The sequence below is a fragment of the Lissotriton vulgaris genome, chromosome 12 (genome assembly GCF_964263255.1).
Source record: "Lissotriton vulgaris chromosome 12, aLisVul1.2, whole genome shotgun sequence".
NCBI lineage: Eukaryota > Metazoa > Chordata > Amphibia > Caudata > Salamandridae > Lissotriton > Lissotriton vulgaris.
Genome location: NC_141700.1, coordinates 59,821,451 through 59,845,287, shown reverse-complemented (window position 1 = coordinate 59,845,287; position 23,837 = coordinate 59,821,451). Strand labels below are relative to the sequence as shown.

Sequence of the window (23,837 nt, the reverse complement as noted above, 5' to 3'; positions counted from 1 at the left end):
AGGTGACGATCTATGCACAGTGTGCAATCTGCAGCTCTCATGCCTCAAACACTCAGTTTCGGAAGACATTTTTAATTCAGACTTCCAGCAAATGCAGCTACTTCTCCTGGACTGTGAACCCAAGGTTGTGCAATAGATGGGCTGGGTTTGTCAGGGCTGAAAAGTTCTGCCTTCACACAAATCCTTTAAGTATTATAGTATTTCAATAGCACGTGCTTACCTTTTGACAAGGACCAAAGATATCACAGTCCAAAGAGGAATGCTAATCTGTAGCAAAGGTCTGTTAAAGTAAAAATCTATTTGTGGTCATCTTAAAAAGTACTGTCAATATACATTTATTCAGTAGTCTGAAATCCAAGAGGCACCTCAGCATTGCCGACAAGTAAATACTCTACAGTTCTTAGAGTTATATTACAGGTATTGCTCTTACAGGAGAGAACCCTTTCCAGTTTCAGCTCTGGTGGACATGTCTAGACTAAACTCCACGCAGTATCCCTCACTTATGGAGGTTATGAAACCAGTCGGAATTACCGACCACTTTTTTATAGAAGAAAAAGGCATAAACAGATGAGGGGTAGGATGACTTATTTTGACTCAACCATACAGCAGCTTGATTTTGCAAGTCCAAGGCAATTGAAACTACAGTATCCAACCAGTAGCTTACAGCATGGGTGAGGTTGCAGAGCAGACTGCTTCACCATTCTTACACCATTCTTAACCTGCTCATCCACTTCTGACCAAGAAAGGTTTACTATTAACTCCATAGTCAAGCCTGCACTCCCACCCCAGTCTTCCTGGTCTGCAGTTCTCCGATTTCCATCTCATCCAACAGTTTATCTACCACAACCAAAAAAGTAACCAGCTTTAACCCAATGTTTAACCAAAGCCAAACCCACCCTTCTTCCAGAGACTTGTGGCCCCATCTTTTGATACTGAACATACATGACATTTTTTTTGCCGATTTCATATTTCCCTCCTGTCAACTCCAAGCAGCTCTCATTTACCCTGAATGGCCATAGTCCATCAATTTAGTAGCTAGAAATGCTTCCTTTTGCAGAGCTATTTGTTAACCAACCTTTGGACTTAACAATCCGTATAAATGCTTAACCTCTGCCATACTTAGTTGCGGAATCCATTTTGCCATCTCATGAGATTAGGATTCAGCTGGGGCTGTTAAGCAAAGTTCTAGTCAGGATCAGTCGGTTCTAACATTGGTCTCAACACCATCACTTGCAGACAACAGGAGGGTTTCCAGCACTTCACAGGATTGAATGACAATAAAATATCGTTAAAACGGTCTCGTGGGTTTTGTTAATGTAGCTAGTGATTGCCTGGACATAGGCTCATTTTTAACACTGGGATTACACTAGGGGATTAGGACAATGTGTTTAAATATAATATGCATTACTTGGAGTTCTCACAGCACCTATTTTGCCCATGCCCCCACACCATATTCTTGATGTTCTGGGGGGACCAGGATAGATGTTGCTAGTGTCAACCTTTGTCTGTAGCGCGGGTGTATCTTTGGTCATGCACCTAGTTAATGTTGCCGGTTATTTTATTATCCTTCGTCAAAATGGTCTTTAAGAGACAGCAATTACCACTAAGCAACTAGGGAATTTCTAATTATGTGGCTGGCCACCTGTTCAGCAAAGCCAGTGAAACAAAAACTCGTTCATATCAAGACAAAGCTGGTGGAGGGTATTCAATTAAAGTAAAGCTGACCTGGCTGTCTGGAGAAATGCCCCTTTAATTTATATTTTGTGGAATTCCTTTCAACTCTTGAAGACCGAGCTAACCAGTCTACGGGGTGTTCAAAATACTAGAATGGATTTTCAAGTTCAGAATTAGCAAATGTTGAATTCACACGAGGTTCAAAGATTGACATTTCCCCTCTACTTGCATGCAGACTCCAATATGGAAATGAGCCCTTACAACATGCACCGTCACCATAGGGAGGAGTCGCCCATCTCGTGGCTAAAAGACTTCGACAAAAACAAACTGCAAACATTTGAACCCAACACCAGATGGCGATCTATGCTCAAGTATACAATCTACATACAGCTATGCCTAAAACACTATGCTTTGACAGGTGTTTGAACCCTCATCTTTAGAGCCAACTGATGATGCAAAGATCATTCTATGGGTGTCCGATATCCTTGTCCTTACTTCAGTGCATCTGTAGTGTTGGTAGGGTTAAGGCATTGCAACAGATGCAACCAACCCAACCAAATAAAGCCCATGATATGTTTCCCCATCCCCCTTAATGACCCTGCATTGAAGTCGGTTTTTGGAGACAGTTCTGCTACTAAGGTCAGTGTTTAAATAAGCACCTCATGACATCTCAGCAGAGAAGCTTCCATACTGCCCCCTCCTAGCCAAGAGGCAACACTCCACATCTGAATGGTGCAGTTGGTCTTCAGAGTCCACAATATATTCTAGTCTTCCTCACTAGACTGCTTCTTTCCTTTATCATAGTCCTGGGCTCCTTGGTGTCTTCCTACTCTTGGAGGGTAGGAGATCATTCCGGTTGACCATAACAGTGCAAGGTCACATCTATCCCAACAGCAAATTTGTGATGCTTGTGTTCTTTGGCTTCATCCACTTTTATGCCAAGTAGAAAGAAGCGCAATCTATGCTTTCATCTTTTGTCTAAATCACAGGTGGCAGTATTTCAAGTAAACAATGGTAAATGACACCAAATTGGAGGACTGAAGAAATGCTTGAGTCTGTCCAGTGAGTTGTGGGTCTTAAAGGCCAGAAGACCACAACACCAAAAATTCCCACATAGAGCGGATTGGAAGTTTAGAACTTCCCATTCCTAATCTGAACTTGCAATCTCTATCAAGGCTACAGTGAATGTACCAGACAGCCCAATGACCCACAGCCAGAATCAACCAACTGGACACTACTGCCCACAGCAATGTAATGGTCCCACTGATGCATTAAAAAAACTCCACTGTAAAGACCATTTGTAAGAGACCCTGGCATCGGATTAGTCCCTCCAGCTGACAAGAGCCCAAAAAACATACAAATGACATAACCGTACCATTCAAAACACCTTCGGTGCTCCAGTTACAAAGGACCCCTAAAGAAGATTCATGCCAATATAGAGACAAACAGGAAAAAAAATCTTAAATGAGCTTTAAAAGCAGAGGTACAGTAGCAACTATTAATTCCACCAAGTATCCAAATTACAAGCATGGTCAGCATTGACTTAGTGATGCTATAGCGCGACTCCCAAGAAGCAACAAACAACTATTTATAGGTTTCATTTTTTTAAACCTTAACTTCACAGAAACTCATATGCAAATATGATATTTGCGCACAAAGGTGGTCCTAATGGAAAGGCTAACCTCTGAAAAAGATAAATGTTTAATACAACATGCAAATCGCCGAGCAGGTGTTCTCGTTACAACTTCGTAATGAAAAAATAAGCAAAGAAGCGAGAATTCAGATCAGATTTATTGGTTAAATGGCACTAACACATTTGATGTTCATGCGGACAACCACACTGCACAAGATCCTGCCTTCCAACTTTCTGCTACCAACAAGCTCTCCCGCCCCAAAGAAACCAGGAGTCCCTGTACCCGCAAGCCTTTATAGCCAATTGGCATAGTAATTCTCGGTCAGTTGACCTTTAAGATGCTACCTCATAGGCCTCATCCCTCCTCAAGTGCACCTGTGTTCCTTTGAGTCGCAAATAAATATGAACCAGGCGACTTAGTCGTGTGGTTAAGTGGAAATGTTTTAGTTACCGGCACCGCGTGGAGCCCCCAAAAATAATGTGCAACACAGATAAACCTATAAGGCTGAATACGAATGTACTCTGGAGATCAAGTTGCTCTGCTTCAAGTGCAAGGCAAAGAGATGTCACTGCAGTCTAACAATGCGCCAGCTTCTCCCACGTTACCATGGCTAAATCTTCAAGAGTCCAATGACAGTTGGTTTGGTTGGTGCTGGGAGGACCGCTTCTGTTCTACAATTTGTCCAGGAAGTTGTCCAGTGCTGGGATTCCCTCCTTAAGTCCCTTACGTTTTCGTGTCTCAGCCACAACCTGGGCTGGGCGGGCAGCGGCATCAAAGGGGTCACCAGGCAGAATTTGCCAGTGGTCGAACACACACTGGGGGAAAGCTTGACCACCTGTGTTAGACCTCAAGTCTGCTGTAAAACCTGAAAGAAAACAAGAGACACCTTTAGTTTAGTGGCCTATGCATTTTTACTACATTCAATTAAAGCGCAACTAGTATACCCATTCAAAAAGAGCAGCGACTGACCATGGAATGGAGATCACGCACATGGCCCACTAATGACATACTTCAACTGGCAAGGAGAACTCATTTGCTAACGGTTATTCCTTTGTATAATGGTGTAGGAACAGGCTGAATAAATGCATTGAGTTTTAGTACAAAAAGTGCTGCAGGGACATTCAAGATATAAAAAGACTGGTCACTCACTGCCTCTGAAATGCAAGCATGGCTGCATCCTGAACCGAAAAGCAAACCGGTGGCTTTTAACTGCCAGGGTACATTTCACTCCGTGCAGGCTTATTTGTGCCTACACTGAGCAGAGCATTAAATGTACTTGGGGCAATGCAGTCTCAAGTCTCCCTAAAACCATAATGTAGGAAGCTGCCTTTTTATATGGTACACCAAAAAGAGGTGTAGTCCGGACATCCCTTATAGGTGGACAGGAGAATACTTTAAAATCACAAGGTGCACCATTTGTGGTAGTGTTGTCAAGCAGACTTAGAAAGTGTTAAAAATATTGCATACAATCAATAAATGATACAGATCCACACCAATCCTTCTGTTGCAGTCAATAGATCCACAAACCAACACCAATGCTTTCCCATCAGTTTTGTTTTGACGTGCCCTGGTATTTTCAGCGGTAGAGGTGCTGGATGGGTTTGGTAGTTTTGTGCACTAAACTGTAGGCAAGGGGGGGGGGGTTAGCCTAGAATCACTGCAGGGGGGCTTGGAAGACAAGTCCAAGAGCTTCCACAGGAGGCTGAGTTTGTGAGGGTCCTTTGAGCAAGGAGGGGGGTAGCAGTATTAGAGGACCTGGGTCAGGAAGCTTGGATGCACAAGGTTTTGTCAACCAGCCTGTGCGAGTCATAGGTAGTCAGTTCTTGTTCTGGACCAGCAATGGGGAAACTAGACAGCCTCCACAAACCAGGCGTCCTTCAACTACTCTAAAGTGTTGGTTGCAGCAAGGGGTCAGTACCCTGGTTATTGGTGCAGGTAGGCTAATAGGGGCCTGGTAGCTCAAATTAAAGACAGACCTGGCCTCTGGAGTATGCCAGCCTCCTCCAGGTGCAGCTAGTCAGTGATCCAGGTGGTCAGCAGCTACTTTGAACTGGACGTTTGTTGGAGCCTACAGGATGCAGGCAAGTGGCCCTTCACTTCAAGGGAGATGCTGGCTGGTTTTTGAAGTACTGGCAAACCAGACAGGCTTTTGAAGGACGCACAGCTGCGGAACAAGTCTACCCATAGCAGAATATATGGAGTTGTGATCAGTCTGAGAGGGCCAAAGCTACTATCCTATGGGTCAAGTCAAATAGTATGAATGCAAAGGTCTGTAAAAGACCTTAGAAGCCAGAGTCAGTTTAAGACCCTACTATTAAGTCCGGGAGAGGGTGTCTAGATGCCGTGGTGAGTCCGGCCTGGTAGCAAGTGCCACTACGTGCTGCCTGATCAGTACAAGTCTGAACATGTACTACTAAAGGAGTCACTATATCTTGTGACTTCTGAATACAAATGTCCAAGCTCACCACTAGATGGCACAAGTTTACAATGCCACTATTTTAAAAACTGAATTTATGTAATGGGAAATTTGTATTAAGCTACTTTGGCTTGCTGCAGAGTTTCACTAATCAGCCTCCTTGCGTACTCAGTCCTCGATCGGTTTCCAGTTATGCTCCTAGGTAGGAAGCTTTGCACATTGGCTATATTGAATCCGATGCAAACCATCTTGAAACTTCGGGTTTAACAAATCAGGGCAACTCGTCAGTCCAGATATTAGAGATGACAGGAGTATAATATTGAAGAATTTGAAACACTGGAAGACGTTTCATTATGAGATACTGTCCCCCCCTCTGTTTTACATTGAAGAAAGATACAGGATATATCAGTGTCACACACGTCTTGCTTCTCAAAGCATTGTGGAGCCAAAAGATACGTTGAGTGGAGAAACATGGACCTCACTTTAACAACCAATAATCCTAGCTTTTGAAATTAGAGAAGAATGCTGTGAGACATTTGTTCCGCCTGATGGAGATTAGGCCCTTTTGATACCTTCGAAAGGCATCGCTTTCTGGTCCAGCGAAGTCCTGACACTATTTTAAATCTAGGAATTGGTGAGATTGATACCAATAGTGGTTGTAACAATTAAAATGTGTTAATGTAGATTTTGTTACGGTTATTAGAATTTATGTACAATATTCAGTGAACTGCTATAAATTGTAGGTCATCATAAGAAAGATTGCAGATTAAAAAAATTATGTATGAAATGGCTTTAACCAATTTCTGTGATCAATGACAGTTTGAATGTGGGAGTATGCAGTATGGTATGTGTTAGGTGGTTTTGACACTAGGGGCCGCCTGGATTTTATGCTTTTTGAGCACCTAATTGTTGAGCTTTTACTGTGGGCGAGCCTCATAATCTGGGACTCATCCACAGTGAACTCATATGGAGACTGCATGGAGATTTTACTAGTCTCCGCCTGGCTTGACTAGGCCACTGTGCAGCAGCTGGAGTATGGGACACTATGCTGGTTACATGCAGACACTGGTGTAAATGAGTGCACATGTGTAGGAGCTGCGCAGGAGAGATTCCTAGTGTGCGCAATCCAGGAGCAGCTACAAAGTGAATGGTGTGGCAGGACTTATGCAGAATTGGGTGGTGACTGGAATAGGCTTTATACCCTGGGAAGGAACATGCCAGGGAGAGTCAGTGTTTTACTGCGTTTTCACTTCATTATTCCCCTATGGGGATGTGGGGCCCATGGCTAAAATGACTTCAACAAGTCCCACAGATTCCAGACATGCACTAAAGTCCATTGTAGAGTAGGTGAAAATAAGTATTCTGCAGTGTCTAAAAGTCATATGTGCCGCTTTTGGGTCATATAGAACTGTCATTTCTCTGAGCCAGCTACGACCAGACCCAGGCTGAGGGTTGACCTCAGCTGGATGGATTGATAACCTCTTCCACAAGCTAGGGCCTCCTCTCCACAAAGATGGGTGGGGCTACAGGCTCATCCATTAGCAGTTGTCACTGGGTGCCAGGCACCAGGCTGCACCAAGAAGGAAAGAGTTGGGTTTCAGAGGCCATGTGGCCAGAGACACTGGACGACTCCCATTTTGAACAAACCCAGAGGCTGGACAAAGAGGGAGCAGGGGCAGTGATGTGGTGGCGAAAGGTGCTGGAGCCTGGTGCAATGGGCAGTTGGAAGGAGGACACCCCTGACTGCCCACCAGGCCCCTAACAGCACCAGGGAGCCCACGACCGGTGCGCAGAAGAGGCCTATACACAGGGAGAAGAGCCAAGCAAAAGGCTGGCACATGGAGCCAGTGCAGACCACTCCCTGCAGAATGCACCTCTTGGAAACCCGGAGGGAGAAGGGGGAATGCTCCCAGTGGCTGGGGCAGCGCCAGGAGCAAGAAGACACAAAAATGGGGTAGATCGGACCTCCAGGGGCTGAGACACGCCCCCAGAAGGTGAGCGCCCTTTGACTTGAGGCCCCTGATAGCGAAGTGCACAAGGTTCTGCCGCCGGTCCAGAAAAGGCCCCCGGGGTGAATCCGGTCCCGGGCCTGCTCTCCAACGTGGAGAGCCTGCAGGGGTCCCGGGTGAGACTATGGTCCCGGGCAAGGAAGGAGGAGCCAGGGGTCTGGGTGAGACCAGGCCCCCGGCCAAAGCATGGGCTGCCTGCATTGCATACCCAGGGGTCCCCCCCACCGAGGCCCCAGAAAGCGGCAGGAGCTATAAGCGCCTGATGATGCCTTGCAAGGCACGAGGAATGGATTGTTATAAGCGTTTGTGGCCCCCAGAGAGGTCACCCTTGTGTGAAACGGTGCTGGGGAGCTGCTGGAGCAGCACAGTCTCACCCCCAGCACAAAGCTAAGTCCCACCCTAAGTTTGATGGTTTAAGAATAATAACCCCTCAACTCTCAGCGAAGATTGCATCACCTCCTAGCCTGGAACTTTGTTCTACAGCTGGGGGTTCATTGAGAAGTGCATCAAAGATTGAAGGGCTGAGTTGGAGATGTCCAAGGGCATCCCCTGGAGGTGAAATGGCGTAATTACACTGAAATGCATTTATTAATGGTCATTTCTTTTAGAGGGACTGATGTTCAATATGAAGTACTGGTGTAAGGTGATGTCACAAGCAAAGTGGATTTAAGTGGCTAGACACTCCTGCTAGGGTGTCTGACGGTATTTACAACTTAATCCTGTGATAATCTGTGATGCCTTTAGGGGCTGCAATTACAATGGATTTTTAATGATAGCCAAATGTGCTGAGTACTGTCATTCTAAAGTGTGCGTAAACATGTAGTCTTGCTGCTGCGCTTTGGTGAAGACCACAGACTGTTAGCCCTTAAGATGTAGAGGGGTATACTTTAGGGTCAGTAGGAAATGCTTGGTCAGGGCCATGTGTCACCAAGGCAGGTGTATCCCTGTTTAATGCTTTGAGGTAATGGGAGGGAGACGCCACTGAGATGGTGCCAGTGCGCAGGGCCCTCACTCCAGGATAGATTAAACTAATAGCATTGGGGGCAAGATGCGCATACATGGGAGTGGTGGTACTAGACCCCACCCCCCCGCGGGAGGGTTGGAGATGTTATGCAATGTCACAAAGTAATTCCAACAGCTTATGTATATTTGTAAATTGGTGTATAGTATTGAGTGGTGTGCTTTATAAATGTACTCTTACTTTTATAAAGCAAAGTACAGACTTGGACAATTATAGAGTTATTTTTGCGTGCCTGCAAATGGCGAATACTAGCCCACACCACCTCCCTTGAGTAAGCCTCAGACTGCTCTGCAACGCTACCCTGAGAGTCAGGCGCTGCCCTAGGGTGTTTGGTTCCCAGTGAAGGATAAATGTAGTCATGTTATTTGTGCAGGCCTCACAGATGCTGCCTCGTTTTCCAACAGTATCTATAAAAATATCCCAAAGGGAAGTTGTTTTTGACTTTGTCATTTGGTGTCCCATCCCTTTGTTGAGTGGGAACACTTTTTGAAGGGTTTCCTAAGAAAGCCATAGTAGACCCTATTTTTGCGAGTGGAATGAGCTCTCAGGGTATTGGAAAGTTTTGCTTTTGCATAACAGGTTTGATTACATGTAACAATCCATCTGGCAATGCCAGACTGGTATAGGAATGCCTTTGTACGGTGCAGCAAAAGCAATAAAAATTTGTTTAGTTTTAGGAAATGAGTTTGTTCTTTTTATGTAATATAAAAGGGCTCTAACATCTACGGTGCTTAGAGCTAATTCTGCCACTGAATTCATTTGAGGAAAGAATACAGGTAACTCAGATCGATTGATGTGAAACTTAGGGTTAGTATGAAGCTGGAAAAAAGGTTCTTCTATTGTTAGTACCTGTAGCTCACCCACCCTCCAGAGTGGAATAATTGCAATGAGGAAATAGATTTTCCACAAGAGAAATTGCAGTTCATACATAGGTTCAAAAGGTGGACCCATTAAACGTGTGAGGACTATGATAAAACTACACTGGGGCAGGTGGAAGTTGAGGTAATATAACTTTTAAGCCCCTTAACAAAATATCTGAACACTGGCCTATTTTGTAGATATGCAGCGAGATGTAGGCAGATAGAAGTGTAAGCTAACACCGCTGCAAGTGTAAACAAATTCTATTTTGTATGGAAGCATTAAGAGGATTGATCTTACAATGATAAATGAACAACAAACTCTTGTAGTAGGCCTTCTGGCCTCTAATGATTTTAATACAGTTTGGTGGAAGATTCAGATAATCCAACTGATCAAATCGCTAGGGTGAGTGGTTTGGGATCTGGGTGTCTGCACCTTGACAGCCATGGAGAAATCCGCTTTTGATGTGAACTAGTGACAGCTCCAACAGGGTTGCAAACCAAGGTTGAGAGGGATGTTTGCCTGAGCTTCAGAACCACTAAGTGAATGAGTGGGAGAGGTGGAAAAGATTAGGAAAATATCCCTGACCAGTTCATCCATAGTGCATTGCCTTTGGAGAGCGGGTGTGGATACCTGGAGGCAAAGCTTGGGCATTTTGCATTTGAGTGGCAAAGATCTATTTGAGGGAGCCCCCAACTTTGAAAGTATGGGAGGATAACTAGGTGGAGTACCAACTCGTAGATTTGAAGTCAGCTGAGAAGATAGGCAATCTGATTGGAGATAGATTTTGTAGTGAATGGCCCACTTCCAAATGTCTTGAGCCAGGTGTGGCAGTTTGTGTCACCCGTTTTTTTATACAATACATACCAGTCACGTTGTCAGTACGAACTAGGAGAACTTTGCCAACCAGGTTGAGTCGGAAATGCTTCGAGTGCTAGAGACTTCTACCAGCTCTTGAGATGTGATCTTGGAGATGGACCCCCACCCAACCAGTTAGCAACGAGTGCTGTTAGCATGGTCTGTGGAACTGAGTCAATGAACGGCTATCCTTTTGCTAAATTGTGTGGGTTTCACCACTGCAGTATGAAGAGTACAGCAGTTTACCAACACTAGATGGGTTAAAAGACACTGTGATTGGTTCTACTGACTTGCTAGGCATTCCTGAAGGGGACGCATGTGGAATAATCATGACTCAAGAAGCCATCATTCCCAGCAGCTGCATATACTCAAACTGGTAGTGAGTGGGCTGAAACTGGAGAAAGTCTTAATACTGCGAATTCTGGCTTTATTGGGGAAGGCTAAAGCTCTTTCAGCATCTAAAGTGGCTCCTAGATAGTTTTGGGTGTTGGATAGTTGAAGATAAGATTAACACATTGACTGTAAACCTCAGTTAGTGCAGTAACTGCAGGGTTGAAAACTTTTAGATCTGTACTGGCTTCATGAGCCATTCGTCCTAGATGGGGATGAATGCGTTGTCTTCGTAGGTGAGCAGCGACAAATGCCGGAGACTTTGGGAGCAGAGACTCCAAATGGGAGTAATTTGAACTAGTAATGGTGCCCCCCACCACAAATCTGAGCAAATTACAATGAGCAGGATTTATTGGAATGTGGGAGTATGTGTTTAAGTCTAGAGTAGACAGAAAGTCCCTGTTGTAGGCATGGACCTCTTGAAGGGGCACCATGTGAAAGTTCTAATCGTATGTAACAATTCAATTACAAAGTCCAAGATAGGTCAGAGTATCATCCTGTTTTGGTGTGAGAAAGTAAAGGGAGTATATGCCCGACCCCTGGTATTGAAGTGGTACGGGCTCTATAGCTCCCTTCAAGAGGAAAGACTTAACCTCTTGTTTGAGAAGGTTTAGGTGGTCTGGTGACATTGCGCGAAAGTGGAGGAATGTTTGGAGGATGGTTTGTAAACTCAAGGCAATAACCAGAATGGATAATTCCTAGCACCAATTAGTCGGTCGTTATTGATTGCCAGATGGGTAGAATTGAGAACGACAACTGGACAGATGTTAGTCAGGGAGAATGTAGGCATGTCACCATTTGGTATGGGTGGAGAAGGCATGCGAGAGACCTTTGCCATGGTTGCCTCTAACCTACGCTGAAGAAACCCTTGGAAGCAGAGAGCAGATTGTGGACTTTGAATGATGTAGAGGCAGTGTCCAAGGAGGTATTCTTGGCTCCTCCACAATAAGAGCACCGAAAGGAACCACAGCCAAGAGACCGGGGCTTTTCATTTTTTGGAAGGTTGTGTCTACTACAGGGCTTGAGGTGTTTGATAGAAGCTTGAACTTCTGGTTCAAACCCTGAAATTATTAACCATGCGGGTCTTCTTAAAGAACGCTGGTGTGTGGATTGCTCTAGCTGCAGTGCCAGTTGCATCCAACACCTGATGGAATTGTTACAGATTAGCTTTACCTCTTACACCTGGTCTTGAGCTTTGGACTTGTACTCAGGCAGAACTTGAGCAATTGTTCCATTTACTCCCAATGTGCCTATCGTACCTGTCTCCCAATGTGCCTATCGTACCTGTCTAAAAGTGCCAGGGTGTTAAAAATGTGGTAGAATGTTGCAGCCTGGGAGGCTCTTTCCCAGAGGTGTCTCAATTTGGACTCTGTCTGGAGGTGGAGTATCTCTTGACATTTGAGAATAGGCCCGTTTACGAGCATTAGAAATTAAAGAATCTAAGGGTACCTGGTATAAATTGGATCTGATGGTGCAGATTTATCTTTTGTCTACCCTGGGGGTGAGAATGTGCTCAAACAGGATCATTAAATAGGTCATCCACATGTCCTAGCATACCATTGAGCACAGGAAGTGAGTGGATCTTTGGGACCTACTAAGTGTTTCAAAAAGGAAATCTTCCTCTAGGGATTTCTTGTGTAATTGAACCCCATGATAATGCGCAGCTCTGCTGAATAGTTCTATATAGCCTACGTTGTCATCTGGTGGTGAAGGTTTAGTAGGGTAAAGATCAGGATAGTTACCTGTGGAAGAATCTGTTGTAATCTCTCCAGGGGTCTGGAGGAGTTGGATCATTGTCCCCAGCCCCATCATTCTTATCAGGTGTATATGGTAGTGGTGAACTAGTAGGTGAAATGGACAATGGGTCTGTCTCGATGAAGGGTTAGTACCCACATGTTTCCTTTTTTAAAGGAATGTGTTAAGCTTCAGGCTCAGGTTTTTGTTCAAGTGGCAATTTGGTCATATGCCCAGTTTTTGGACTGATGGTCCGTTTGAAGAGGACCTGGATACGTACTCCTTTGATCGCATCGGAGCATCTGTGTTTCAGTGCTGTGTCTTGGATGCCAAGGCTTTCAGTTCCTAAGTAGTCTACAGCATCGAAGGAGGTGGAGCAGAGCAGGGTTTCGGCCCAAAGGTTTCAGCTCTGCATCTGAACGTGGACTCGATTCCAAGCCGGAAAGCTTGTGTGTTTTGGTGCCAAGCCTAAAGGCAGGACGTTGGAAACATGTTCTCTGTGCTGACCGTGGCCTGAAAGCAGAGGTGACTGGAGCCTTTTCCTTGAACAGAGTTGGGATTTGGGGCAAGAGGGGATCGGTGCAGGATAGCCACAGATTCGGAGAGTGAGATGGGCTCCTGTTCTTCCTCTGCTCCTATGGCAATGCCAGTCTCTTGTTTAGAATCATCTCTGAAGAGACAAGATCGTTGGCTCTGCAGGTCACATCAAGCCAGATGGTTGCAGTGAGTTTACTTCGATTGCAAAGTTTAACACGTGTGGCAGTCCTGTTTGTTGTGCTCCAGAGATCAGCATGCACAAGTTGAACACTTTGTGCAGGGACTTATGGCACCAAGGGCAGAATTTGAATGTAGTTTTTAATCTACTGTGAGGTCTCCCACAAGCTACTCAATCGCAAGACTTTGTATTAAATAAGATGCAGAGAATGGAAAGAAGTTTGAAAACACTCATGGCAATGATAAGTGGACTGCACATTGAGGGGGAACCAGAGAAACGGTGTCTAACTGGAACGAGTCAATAACCATGCACACTTTCTCTGAAAGGAGGAGTCGCCTACCTCGACTGGAAAGACTGAAGAAAAAACGAAAACATCCAGACCCAACACTAGATGGCAGGAGTACAGCTCACATACCTCAAACAGTAGAGTTATGTTGCAGGTTGGGATAGTATTACTGGATTGTTTTGTTTTTACACTTCAGCACCGTCTGGTAATTGGTGAGGTGCAGCCCATGCTTAGTTTAACACCCAAATATAGCAATAACTAAAAGAGGCTGACCAGTCAACATACGCAGAGGGTCTTCCACTGCACCACATGTTGGTGTTTAATACAAGCAGTCTGCTAGAAACAATTAAAAAGTGCTGAATTTGCAGCAGATTCTGGCAAAGTTATAATTGTGACAACCGCACGTTTTCAGTGACCCCAAATATACCTAAAGGACGTTTTCAAGCAACTAGACTCCATACCGAAGCAGTTCACACTCTACTAAGCCCCAAGCACTCACCAAAAGACTCGTTTACAGGTAGGTACGCCTTGACCACGAAGATTGGGGTGCCCATCACCTGGGATTCCTCAAACACATGGCCACGCTTCCTGTTCAAGACACCGTAGATTCCGCCAACCACTTGCTCGGGACACTGCAGGAGAGAAGCACATTGTTTAGTCAATGATGAACACATGGAAGGAATCTGCGGCAAACAACTAAACCAAGATAGAAATGTTACCTGAATTTCCACCAGATAAATGGGCTCCATGAGTCTGGGCTGCGCAGTAAGGACACAGGCGTAGAGGCACCTCCTGGCTGTGGGAATGATCTGGCCGCCACCTCTGTGGATCGCATCAGTGTGCAGGGTCACATCGTGGACATCGAAGCGGACAGCGCGCATGTTCTCCTCACACAGAGCACCCTGCAAGCAGAAGGGATAACAGTGAGATCACTTCCTTCTGATGTCATGAGCAAATAAAGTGAGTAGTTTATTTTCTGTAACTCCAATTCTGTAGTAGGGTTATCTGTTATAGTCATAATATAGTGAATAGTCCCGCCCATGTGCGTGGACCCCGACTATTCACTAGATTATGACTATACACAGATCCCCTACTACAGAACCCAAGTTCTATTTTCAAGAGCAAACAATCTAGAAGTGAGATGGTGCATTAGAAATAGGAAAAACTAGCAAAGCAAATAGGGCACACCTTTGAGACCAGTGAAAGGGATGCAAGGAAAATAAGTGCCCGAGAAAGCAATGAAGGCAGGGATAGAAGCATGAGGCGGCAGATGGGAAACATGCACTTTGGAGTCTATGCAAAAGATACAGCAGTTCTCTGAAGTGAGCAGAAGGAATCAAAAATGGGATGGACAAAGTCACTTAATAAGTCATTGGCCTGTCCCAGCAAGTCAGCCCCAGCTTCCACTGCCATTACCTCTTTGGTGGCCCACTGGAATCCGGCCACCACGCTGTCCTTGATTTCGTTCAGGTACTGCACTCCTTTGGTGACGTCGGCCAGGATGTTGGGCCCGGTGCCGTCGGGACCGAAGCACCAGATCTTACGGGCCTCGGTGACGTCCCACTCGTACTTCTCTGCCAAGTAGCGGGCACGGGTCTTCAGCTCCTGGCGGGCAGCCACGTCCCCCTTGTCGATGTCCTCGGCCAGGCCGTCTGGGAAGGGGCGCGCCTTCATGTACAGGCGGTTGTGCTTGTTGGGAGACTTGGAGAGGCAGAGCACGCTGGACTCTTCGGCCACCGTCTCGCGGTAAGACACAACGGGGTCAGATTTCTGCAAGACAAGCCCATGGGTTGGTGGAGCGCCTCAAGACACCGAGGATACCAGGCGAGATGGAAGAAAGAGTGGGGGCTCACCTTGATGGGGATGCAGGCGTGGTCCTCCTCCAGATCCTTCAAGCAGATCTCCAGATGCAGCTCCCCGGCGCCGGCAATGATGTGCTCCCCGGACTCCTCGATGATGCACTGCAAGACAAGGGAGGGGGTCAGCGCACGCGCAGCGACTGGAAACAAGCTCCATAGTGACCCCATAGGCCCATCCACTTCCATTCATTGGGAATCTGGCCCCCAGGGCATGTTGGCCACGCGCTCGGTCCCTCAACTCACCTGCACCATAGGGTCAGACTTGGCCAGGCGCTTCAGCCCTTCCACCAGCTTGGGCAGGTCGGCGGGGTTCTTGGCCTCCACAGCAACGCGCACGACAGGGCTGACACTGAACTTCATCACCCTCAGGTTGTGGGCGTGCTCGAAGGTGGTGATGGTGCCAGTCTTCACCAGGTACTGGTCCACGCCCACCAGACCCACGATGTTACCGCAAGGCACGTCCTCGATGGGCTCCACGTAGCGCCCCATCATAAGGATGGTCCTGAGGGGACGAGAAGACAGGTTAGCAGGCGGCGACCATGCCAATGCGGAGGACAAGCGTTAAACAATGTGGCATGCGCGGGCGGGCCCTATAGACAAGGATACACACCAGCAGTCCAGCACAGCTTATCCCGAGAAACTCGGGCCCCAAAATAGCCATGGGGAATGGAGGGTCGATGGAAGTACTACCAAACGGGGGCTCGGGGTGCCAACGAACATTGGCCAAACAGAATGAGGTAGGCAAGAAACGGGGAAAGGTAGCAGACTGTGCGGCCCCGCAAAACCCGAGACGATGGCGGGCAGCCACCTGCCCGAGCACGCCCGGGGTGAAGACAGGCCACATTACTCTACGACGGCCTAAAATCACGGAGCCCACGCCTCGGGCAGCGTGAGGAACGGCCGTCGGGTACAAGGGAGCCGCCCCGTGCTATCACGAGCGGCTTTCAGTACAGGCTGACGGGAAGCAGCTTCAGCACCACTGCACTTCCGGCTACTCACCTCTGGATGGGCTTCAGGTACAAGTCTTCCTTCTTGCCGGGGGTGTAGTTGGGCCCCATGATTCGGACCTTCAGGCCAGTGGACACTACACCAGAGAAGACTCGTCCGAAAGCATAGAAGCGACCCTTGTCCGTGGTGGGCACCATCTTAGAGATGTACATCATCAGGGGGCCTTTGGGGTCACAGGTCTTGATACCTTAAAGAGGCGAGAACCAGCAGGTTATTAGCCGAGCACCACCAGAGCGGTACATTAAACGGATGCTCGGGTGGCGAGCAGCTGGCACTCACCCATGGCAGCCTCGTCGTCGGGGGGCCCCTCGTACAGGAGCTCGCAGCGGTACTTCTGGGCAGTGACCGGGGAGGGCAGGTGGATGGTGATCATCTGGAGCAGAGCTTCTCCGGCTGGCAGCCAGCGCCTCATGACCGCCTGTAAACAGAGCACAGGATGAGCCGCGACACCACACACCGCTGCATACAGCCCCAGGACACATGCATGTCAAGTACCTTCAGCAGCTGCTTGCCGTCCTTGTCCTTATCCTCACTGTCCAGCTTGATCTCCAGTTTCTCGATCAGTTTCGCGGTCTCTTCTTTCTTGAAGTTCATGATGGCATCAAACACCTTGAGGAGGGAGAGAAAAATGTCAGCGTAGTACAGAGCCATTGTTACTAGACCTGCCCGCAGGACGCCAACTGCATACAAAGGTAGTCAGACATTAGGATTTTCTTCAAAAATTATCAGGTCAAAGTGAAGAAATGTAAGTCATCATGTCCACCAGTTAACCAGAGCTTTACCCACTAACAGGGCCAGGAATGAACGGCGATGGATTAGATCCGGATTCTCACCTTAAAGATGGGGTCCAGCACCAGCTGGCAGAAGGTCCTTGGCAGTTTCTTTCCATCTGCGTTGGTTGCAGTCTTGCTGAACTTGCCGTTTGCGGGATCAAAATATCTGCAGGTAATGAATTGCACGTTAGGGAGTAGTTTGCCTTCAAATGCACGTCACTCACAGCTTGTTAAGGGAACTTAAGTTACAACACAAGTGGTCTTCACCCCGTCATAGCAGTACCCGGGGGACCCAAAGTAAAACCCAGGCAAGCAATGAAGAACCAGAAGAGAGCACAGCCACAGCTCAACCCCGTCTGTGGATCCAGCGATACAAGAAAGGGAGCAGGCGGCCAATGGCTTCACAGGAGACCTTACAAGAGCGGGTTCCCTGTTGAACTCTAACTTGACCCGTGTACACCGTCAGAAGTGGGCTGCCAAAGACCTGACACGAACACTAAAATTAACCCTTTCGATGGTCATGACGAGCTCAGCTCGTCATGGCACAGTTGAGCTGTGCTGATGACGAGCTGAGCTCGTCATGAATAATGTACTCAAGCATTTTCCAGCACAGGGGGGGGAAACGCCTAGCAGCCAAGGTGTTAAACAAGTGAGAGCTCGATAGAGCCCTGAAGATGCAGCGCTGCGGGTTCCTCGAGTAGTGGCAGCAAAGGATAAAGATTGGTTCAAAGCTGAACCCCAAACAAGTGTGGGGAACACGTCATACAAAACAGTACTCCTGTCAAGCCTTTACAGTCACCGACTGACGAAGATTTCTGAAGCCATTAACTCACCTGTCTCCCCAAAGTTTCTTCATCATATCTTCGACCTTCTTGGCACGCTCGGGAGCACCAAGCTGGGCATCACCCTTAGCAGCAAACTTTGTGACATACATCTCTGCAAACTGTTTCAAGGTGAAAGCCCAACCGTGCAGGCCAGAACCGAAGCCGACAGTACCAAGAACTGGATCAATCTGAGAGAGAGGGGGTGGGAATCAAATAAGTATGCGCACCAGGAGAATCATTGGAAGAGCAATCAAACTGGGACAACAAAACCCAGGCAAATTAAAGGATAACCGCCAAGAAAATGTTTACGTGTTTAATACAACTAGGCCATCCAACTTACTGGACCGGTATGCAGTGACAGCTGAATACATGACTAGTTTTGTAGGTACCTTTGTTTCGCTTTTCATTCAATAGAAAGGGGTAATTTCAAACTATCAATCCCTGTGCCTTGGAAATTCATAGATTCTCACTGAGCACTCAACAGTAAGTAAAGTAGATAATTCAAAGTATATAACATCAATTCCAAGTAGTAAGGCTCTGGTCACAGATTGTCCTTAGCAAGATAACGACTCGATTAGTATACCGAGGTAAAAACACACCGGGGCTCAATGTTAAATCCTGGTAATATATCCAAGTGAGGTTTATTGGTTATTCTCTATATCAATTAATATTCTCAGCAGCCAACACTCGTTTCGTCAAGCATTGTTATCATGCATCATTGACTTCTTTAAGGCTGCAACCTAAGAATTAAAAAATATTCACTAAATGAAGATAATTTACAAGCCTCTGCATCACCTTCAGAGTACAAGAACATGATTGACATTTATGTCTCCCAATATCAATGGAAACATTGATCTACGTTAAGTTAATAATTCATTGCAAGTTTATATGGGATTATGAATAGATAATAGTTTTATAGAATGGTTATTATCTCGATAAGGACAATCAGATGACCAGATCCATACTACTTTGACTTGATATTTGTTATATACTTTGAATTACCTACTTTACTGTTGAGTGCTCAGTGAGAATCTTTGAAAATCTGTAGTACCCAGAGTGTTCTCTGGGTCTTGTGAGATAGTCTGGTAACCTATCCCTCTTGCTTGGCAGCACCTCTAATCTGTAAAATTACTCTGCCTGTACCTATGCTGAGCGCCTGAATTCATACCTGGTTACCTCAATCTTGTATTGTCCTGCGCCTTAGAAGTAAGCTATTTGGTGATGTCCTCATGTTGGGAGAATCTAGGTTGTAGCTACCACAACATTAATTGTGCAGTTAACTTCAATAGTGCAATGGTATTTCCCTTGTTTATAGGGTGAAGGTGTTAATTTATTGTAGGTAGTCCCTAAAGCAGCCAGATTAATGTAGTACAATTTCTCAGTCATTGAGTGGTCATGCATCAAGTTCAGTTCTACACCACTTCATGCAGTCAAGAGCCGACACCACTGACATATAAAGACACTGCATCAAACGTTTAAACTTAACATGCAAACACCAACAGAGGACGAAGACCGCACAATGGGAAATATAGTAACACCATTCCGCAGATTTGCCAACGATAATAACTGAAACCATATGGTTAACAGGGGAGAGGGGCCATGACGTGCACAGGAAAGGAAGCCGTACCATGATGTTGCCCATAGGGCCAGCCTCCCCTTCGCCATAAGTGGAAATGATAACGTTGACGTTCTCCACAATGCGCTGGAATGTCTGGTACAGCTCCTCAGCTTCCAGCTGCAGCTCGAGCAGAGCACGGTCCATTTTATTCATCATCAATACTGGTCTAATCCTCTCGGCGATGGCCTGACGCAGGACAGTTTCAGTCTGTACACACACCCCTGGAGAGGCACAACAGACACACTAAGCATCAAAAAGCAAGACGCAGACTTAGACATGCTGGTATTCAACTCCAACCCTTACCAGAGACACAGTCCACGACGACCAGAGCTCCGTCTGTGACACGAAGGGCAGCTGTGACTTCAGAGGAGAAGTCAACGTGTCCTGGGGAGTCGATCAGGTTGATGAGAAACCCAGTACCATCTTTAGACTGCTTGATGAAAGCCAAGTCATTTTCTGACAGGGCATAAAACAGAGAAATGGCTCTGCAATAAAAGATGGATTATGAAAAAATGTATTCATTTTAGTACCAAAAGAGGCATAGCAACTTTACATTAATAGTACAATGTTCAAAACTCAAACCACTAACTGAAAATAAATGTATAATGAAATATAATTAGTAAAGCATAAGCGACAGGAAAAGCCTAAATATTAAAAGTCAGATTACTAGATGGAGTAGTTTAAAAACCAAGGGCTCCCAACCTTTCCTATCCCGTGGGATGTGTAACCTTTCCTACCCCCTGGTAATTGTTTATTACTGTTCGCACCCACTACAAAAGAAACCACTTCAGGAGAAATAGGCAAATTATTATTTGAACCACATACAGTACTACACTTAAAGGTTTTTTTTTAGTTAAATTTCTTAACTGAATAACCGGTCGAACCGCAGGTTAGGGAACTCCTGTTTTATAGAGCAGGAAATTAAAATCCTAGTTAACGAAAATTATGCACCACTGGTCAGTTTCCTTCACTTACGTTGACTTAATAGTGATGCATCTCTCTTGCTCGTCCTTTCGGGTGTCGGTGAAGCGAGTCTCTCCAGCCCTTGCAGAAGCGATGATTCCAGCTTTGCTGACAAGGGAGTCAGTGAGCGTTGATTTCCCATGGTCCACGTGTGCAATCACTGACATGTTTCGGATGTTAGCCTTCTTGTCCATGATGGCCCGGATCTGGTCTACGGTGAAGTTCACCTAAAAAATATGAAAAGAAGGGGGTCATAAAATGCTCTACACTTAATGTTTCAAAGGACTTACACCACTACATTACACATTTCTAGCCGTTGACTTAATCAAAATTGTTTTGAAACTGCAGCTTTCATTAAAACATACCCGGGCCGTTAGAATTAAGAGACGGACTACATAAAACTTCGGTATAGTTATGGATTAACCACAATGTATCACCTGCCCAGCTCCTTAATCCAACTTCGTACATGATTATGAAGACAAAAAACAAACTAATAATATATGGACACCCAATCACCAGTGCCCCCTACATCAATGACCTGTTCAGTTTAGCAGACTATTACGCTACAATCAAAATTGGGTATTAGCTTCGCTATGTAAGATTAAAACACAAGATGTTCCATAGAAAGTATGGAAAAAACAGGGCTCCGAGGGCAGCGCTGCTGACACGGCAGTGGAGCCTCCATGCTGCTGGCGGGAGGGTCGGAGCGCCACCAGCGGCGTCCTCCAGCCCTTCCTCCCCGACACGGATCGGGTGCAGCCGCCGATGACGAACACGAGAGCCGAACCGGTGGGGATCCCGCCCTCCGCAGCAGTTCCCGCCCCTGCAGCAGGTCACTGCCCGATGACGCACCACCCTCGGCGGAGAGCCTGCGAGCTTCCGCCGGCCCCCACCGGCAAAATATCAGGCCGGGTGTCGTAACAGACACCCGAGTAACACCGGCCCCCGCCTCCAGGAGGAAATAGGCCTAAAACGGAACTACCGGTGTCGGAACCTAGAATCTCTCTTCAGACATCCCGGGGGCTACCAACCGCTTCCACCGGAGGCCGCACTGCATCCCCGGCCTATCCTAGACCACTGTGCCGCGCCAGTGAGCCCCCAGGACGGTTCAACGTCACGGCGGAGGACAGCTCTCGGTGAGGGATTCGATTCTAACGGGCACCATCCTTTTGTCTTCCTCTCCTCGCCGGCCTCACGCTCAGTCACAAGAACCCCCACCAACAGCCCGCGATAATATCGGCCGCGACAGGTCCCGGAAAGCCCGGAAGTGCCCCGGGTAACGGCGGCAGCTCGCCCGCACTCACCATCTTGGCGGATGGCGGTGGATTCTCCTCAGACCGGGAACGGAGAAGGAAGGCGGGTTGGACTGCCTGCCTCACTCGCGGGACAGACAGGCGGAAGAGAACGCTGACGTCAACACGCTCTGAATATATAGTACGACGCCGGTTGAGTCACGTGACACTCCTCACGCTCTCCGGCGCAGGCGCAGTGTTTGTTTTCGGGAGGCGCGCTGCACCCACGACTGCTTTATCTATGGTACTGCGAGACATTTTCTTAAAGAGGCAGCAGCGTCTGTGCTGAGGCATACGTGGTGTACTTGGTTATTGGTTCCAGCTCTGTGCAAAGTCCCATCCCACGGTTACATCACAGGCTGTGGTGGCAGAGCTCCAGGGCTGCATCAGTGTCCCTTCCTGCTCCACCGCGGGGCATTAGGAGCTCTGCACTTTGCCTTCACCTACAGCTGCTGTTTAACAAATTAACACTGAGGGTAAACCTTCAGGGGGGTCGTGGGGTCAATGATAGAGTAGCACCAAACGTGTAAACATTTCACCTGTCTCTATAGACATTTTGGATAATTTTAACTATTGGTATTTTTTTTATAGGTACAATATGATGCAATACAACCATTCCAGTTCTGACGTCACTACAGACTATGTTCAGGTAGATTGGGCTGGTTTCCGCAGTCTCGAGGTCCTGTCAAACATTAATGATGTCAGTCTTCTGTGGGATAGTCCAGTGTTTGCTCTTGGTGTGCCTGTCTTCCTACTGTACACTTGAATCAACAATAAGCTTGCATAAGTGTACTAGTTGATTCCAATATGTTAGCCAAACTCACCTGGCAATGTTGTCCAAGTAACACCAGCAGTAGATTTTACAACACACCTTTGTATTACAGAAACGTTTATTTCGGATTCATAAATCCTTAAAAACAACATATTTAATAGTAGTTTCAGTTTGTTTACTTTTTTGGTTTCATTTAGAAGAAAATCATAAAAGTATATTCATCTAAAACAGTAAATTTTCCATAAAAAGAAGCATGAGTTATTTAAAAACACAATAAGTTAATTACAGGACAAAACTAGTGTTCAGAAATTTCTAGTTAAAAAACATACAACAAAGATTTAAAGTGCATCAATCTTAAGTTATAAATTGGTTCTGTGACAAATACAGAATTTCTAGAACCTAGCTATATTTAAAGCTAGAAAATCAGATTCCAAGAGTTGGAGGACCATGAAAGCGGGTCGATATTGGCGAAGGCCCATGCTTTTTAGAATTGGCACTAGCCATCGCTTTCTAGGTTCAGTGTAAAATTCATAGAAAAGGTTCAGGTGTAGAAGAGATTGAGAGGATATTCCATCACAGGGACATTGGAATAACAACTTTGACCAGTCGTTAACGGTTGGAAAAGTAACAAATCAGTGGAACATATTGAGTCTAAACCGGGTCAACAGAAATCTGTCACAGCTAGTTAATTTCCAAGTTAAATATGGCTGGATCACCAGGGAAGTTTGGATCAACAATGAATGCTGAGCCGAGATTTTATTAACTTCCGCCACCAAGTGAAGATCTGCTAGGTGCATCAGGCATTGATTTGTTAGCAAATTCCTTGAGATCAGTGCCAGATCAAGGGGGTTATGATAATATTTCTCCAGGCCAAGATCATATAAAAACTTCCTGACATATTGCAGCCAACCAATCCTTGTAACGTTTTCAAGAATAAGACAGTCTGTTAAAACAGATTGAGTAAACGCTAACTTATCTGACGTCCAGAGACGGTGCCATAAGAGAATTGACTGGATCTTTATAATATCAGAGATGTAGGACAGGCCTAGTTCTAAGTGGCAACTAAACGTGGACGTACTGTGTGGGACTGCAAGAAGAAATCTTAAAAAGCTATTTTCCACTTTTTGGATAGA

At 46.3% G+C, this 23,837-nt stretch overlaps 1 protein-coding gene and 2 non-coding genes across 3 annotated transcripts; all 3 read right to left on the bottom strand.

Moving 5' to 3' along the window:
• Positions 1 to 3,447: 3,447 nt before the first annotated feature.
• Positions 3,448 to 22,043, bottom strand: EEF2 (eukaryotic translation elongation factor 2). The gene is made up of 15 exons (XM_086947093.1): positions 21,945 to 22,043; positions 20,653 to 20,867; positions 19,981 to 20,162; positions 19,687 to 19,898; positions 18,069 to 18,247; positions 17,296 to 17,401; positions 16,958 to 17,071; positions 16,742 to 16,880; positions 16,454 to 16,649; positions 15,698 to 15,956; positions 15,449 to 15,556; positions 15,012 to 15,365; positions 14,315 to 14,497; positions 14,095 to 14,227; positions 3,448 to 4,173 (listed from the first exon to the last, which is right to left on the bottom strand). Exons 1-15 carry the CDS (start codon positions 21,945 to 21,947, stop codon positions 3,980 to 3,982), a joined length of 2,577 nt encoding a protein of 858 aa, XP_086803219.1. The 5' UTR covers positions 21,948 to 22,043; the 3' UTR covers positions 3,448 to 3,979.
• On the bottom strand, positions 16,219 to 16,360 carry LOC147673283 (small nucleolar RNA SNORA79). The gene has a single exon (XR_015303003.1). It is a non-coding gene; the product is annotated as a small nucleolar RNA SNORA79 (small nucleolar RNA).
• On the bottom strand, positions 17,157 to 17,223 carry LOC147673282 (small nucleolar RNA SNORD37). Its single transcript, XR_015303001.1, has one exon. It is a non-coding gene; the product is annotated as a small nucleolar RNA SNORD37 (small nucleolar RNA).
• Positions 22,044 to 23,837: the final 1,794 nt, after the last annotated feature.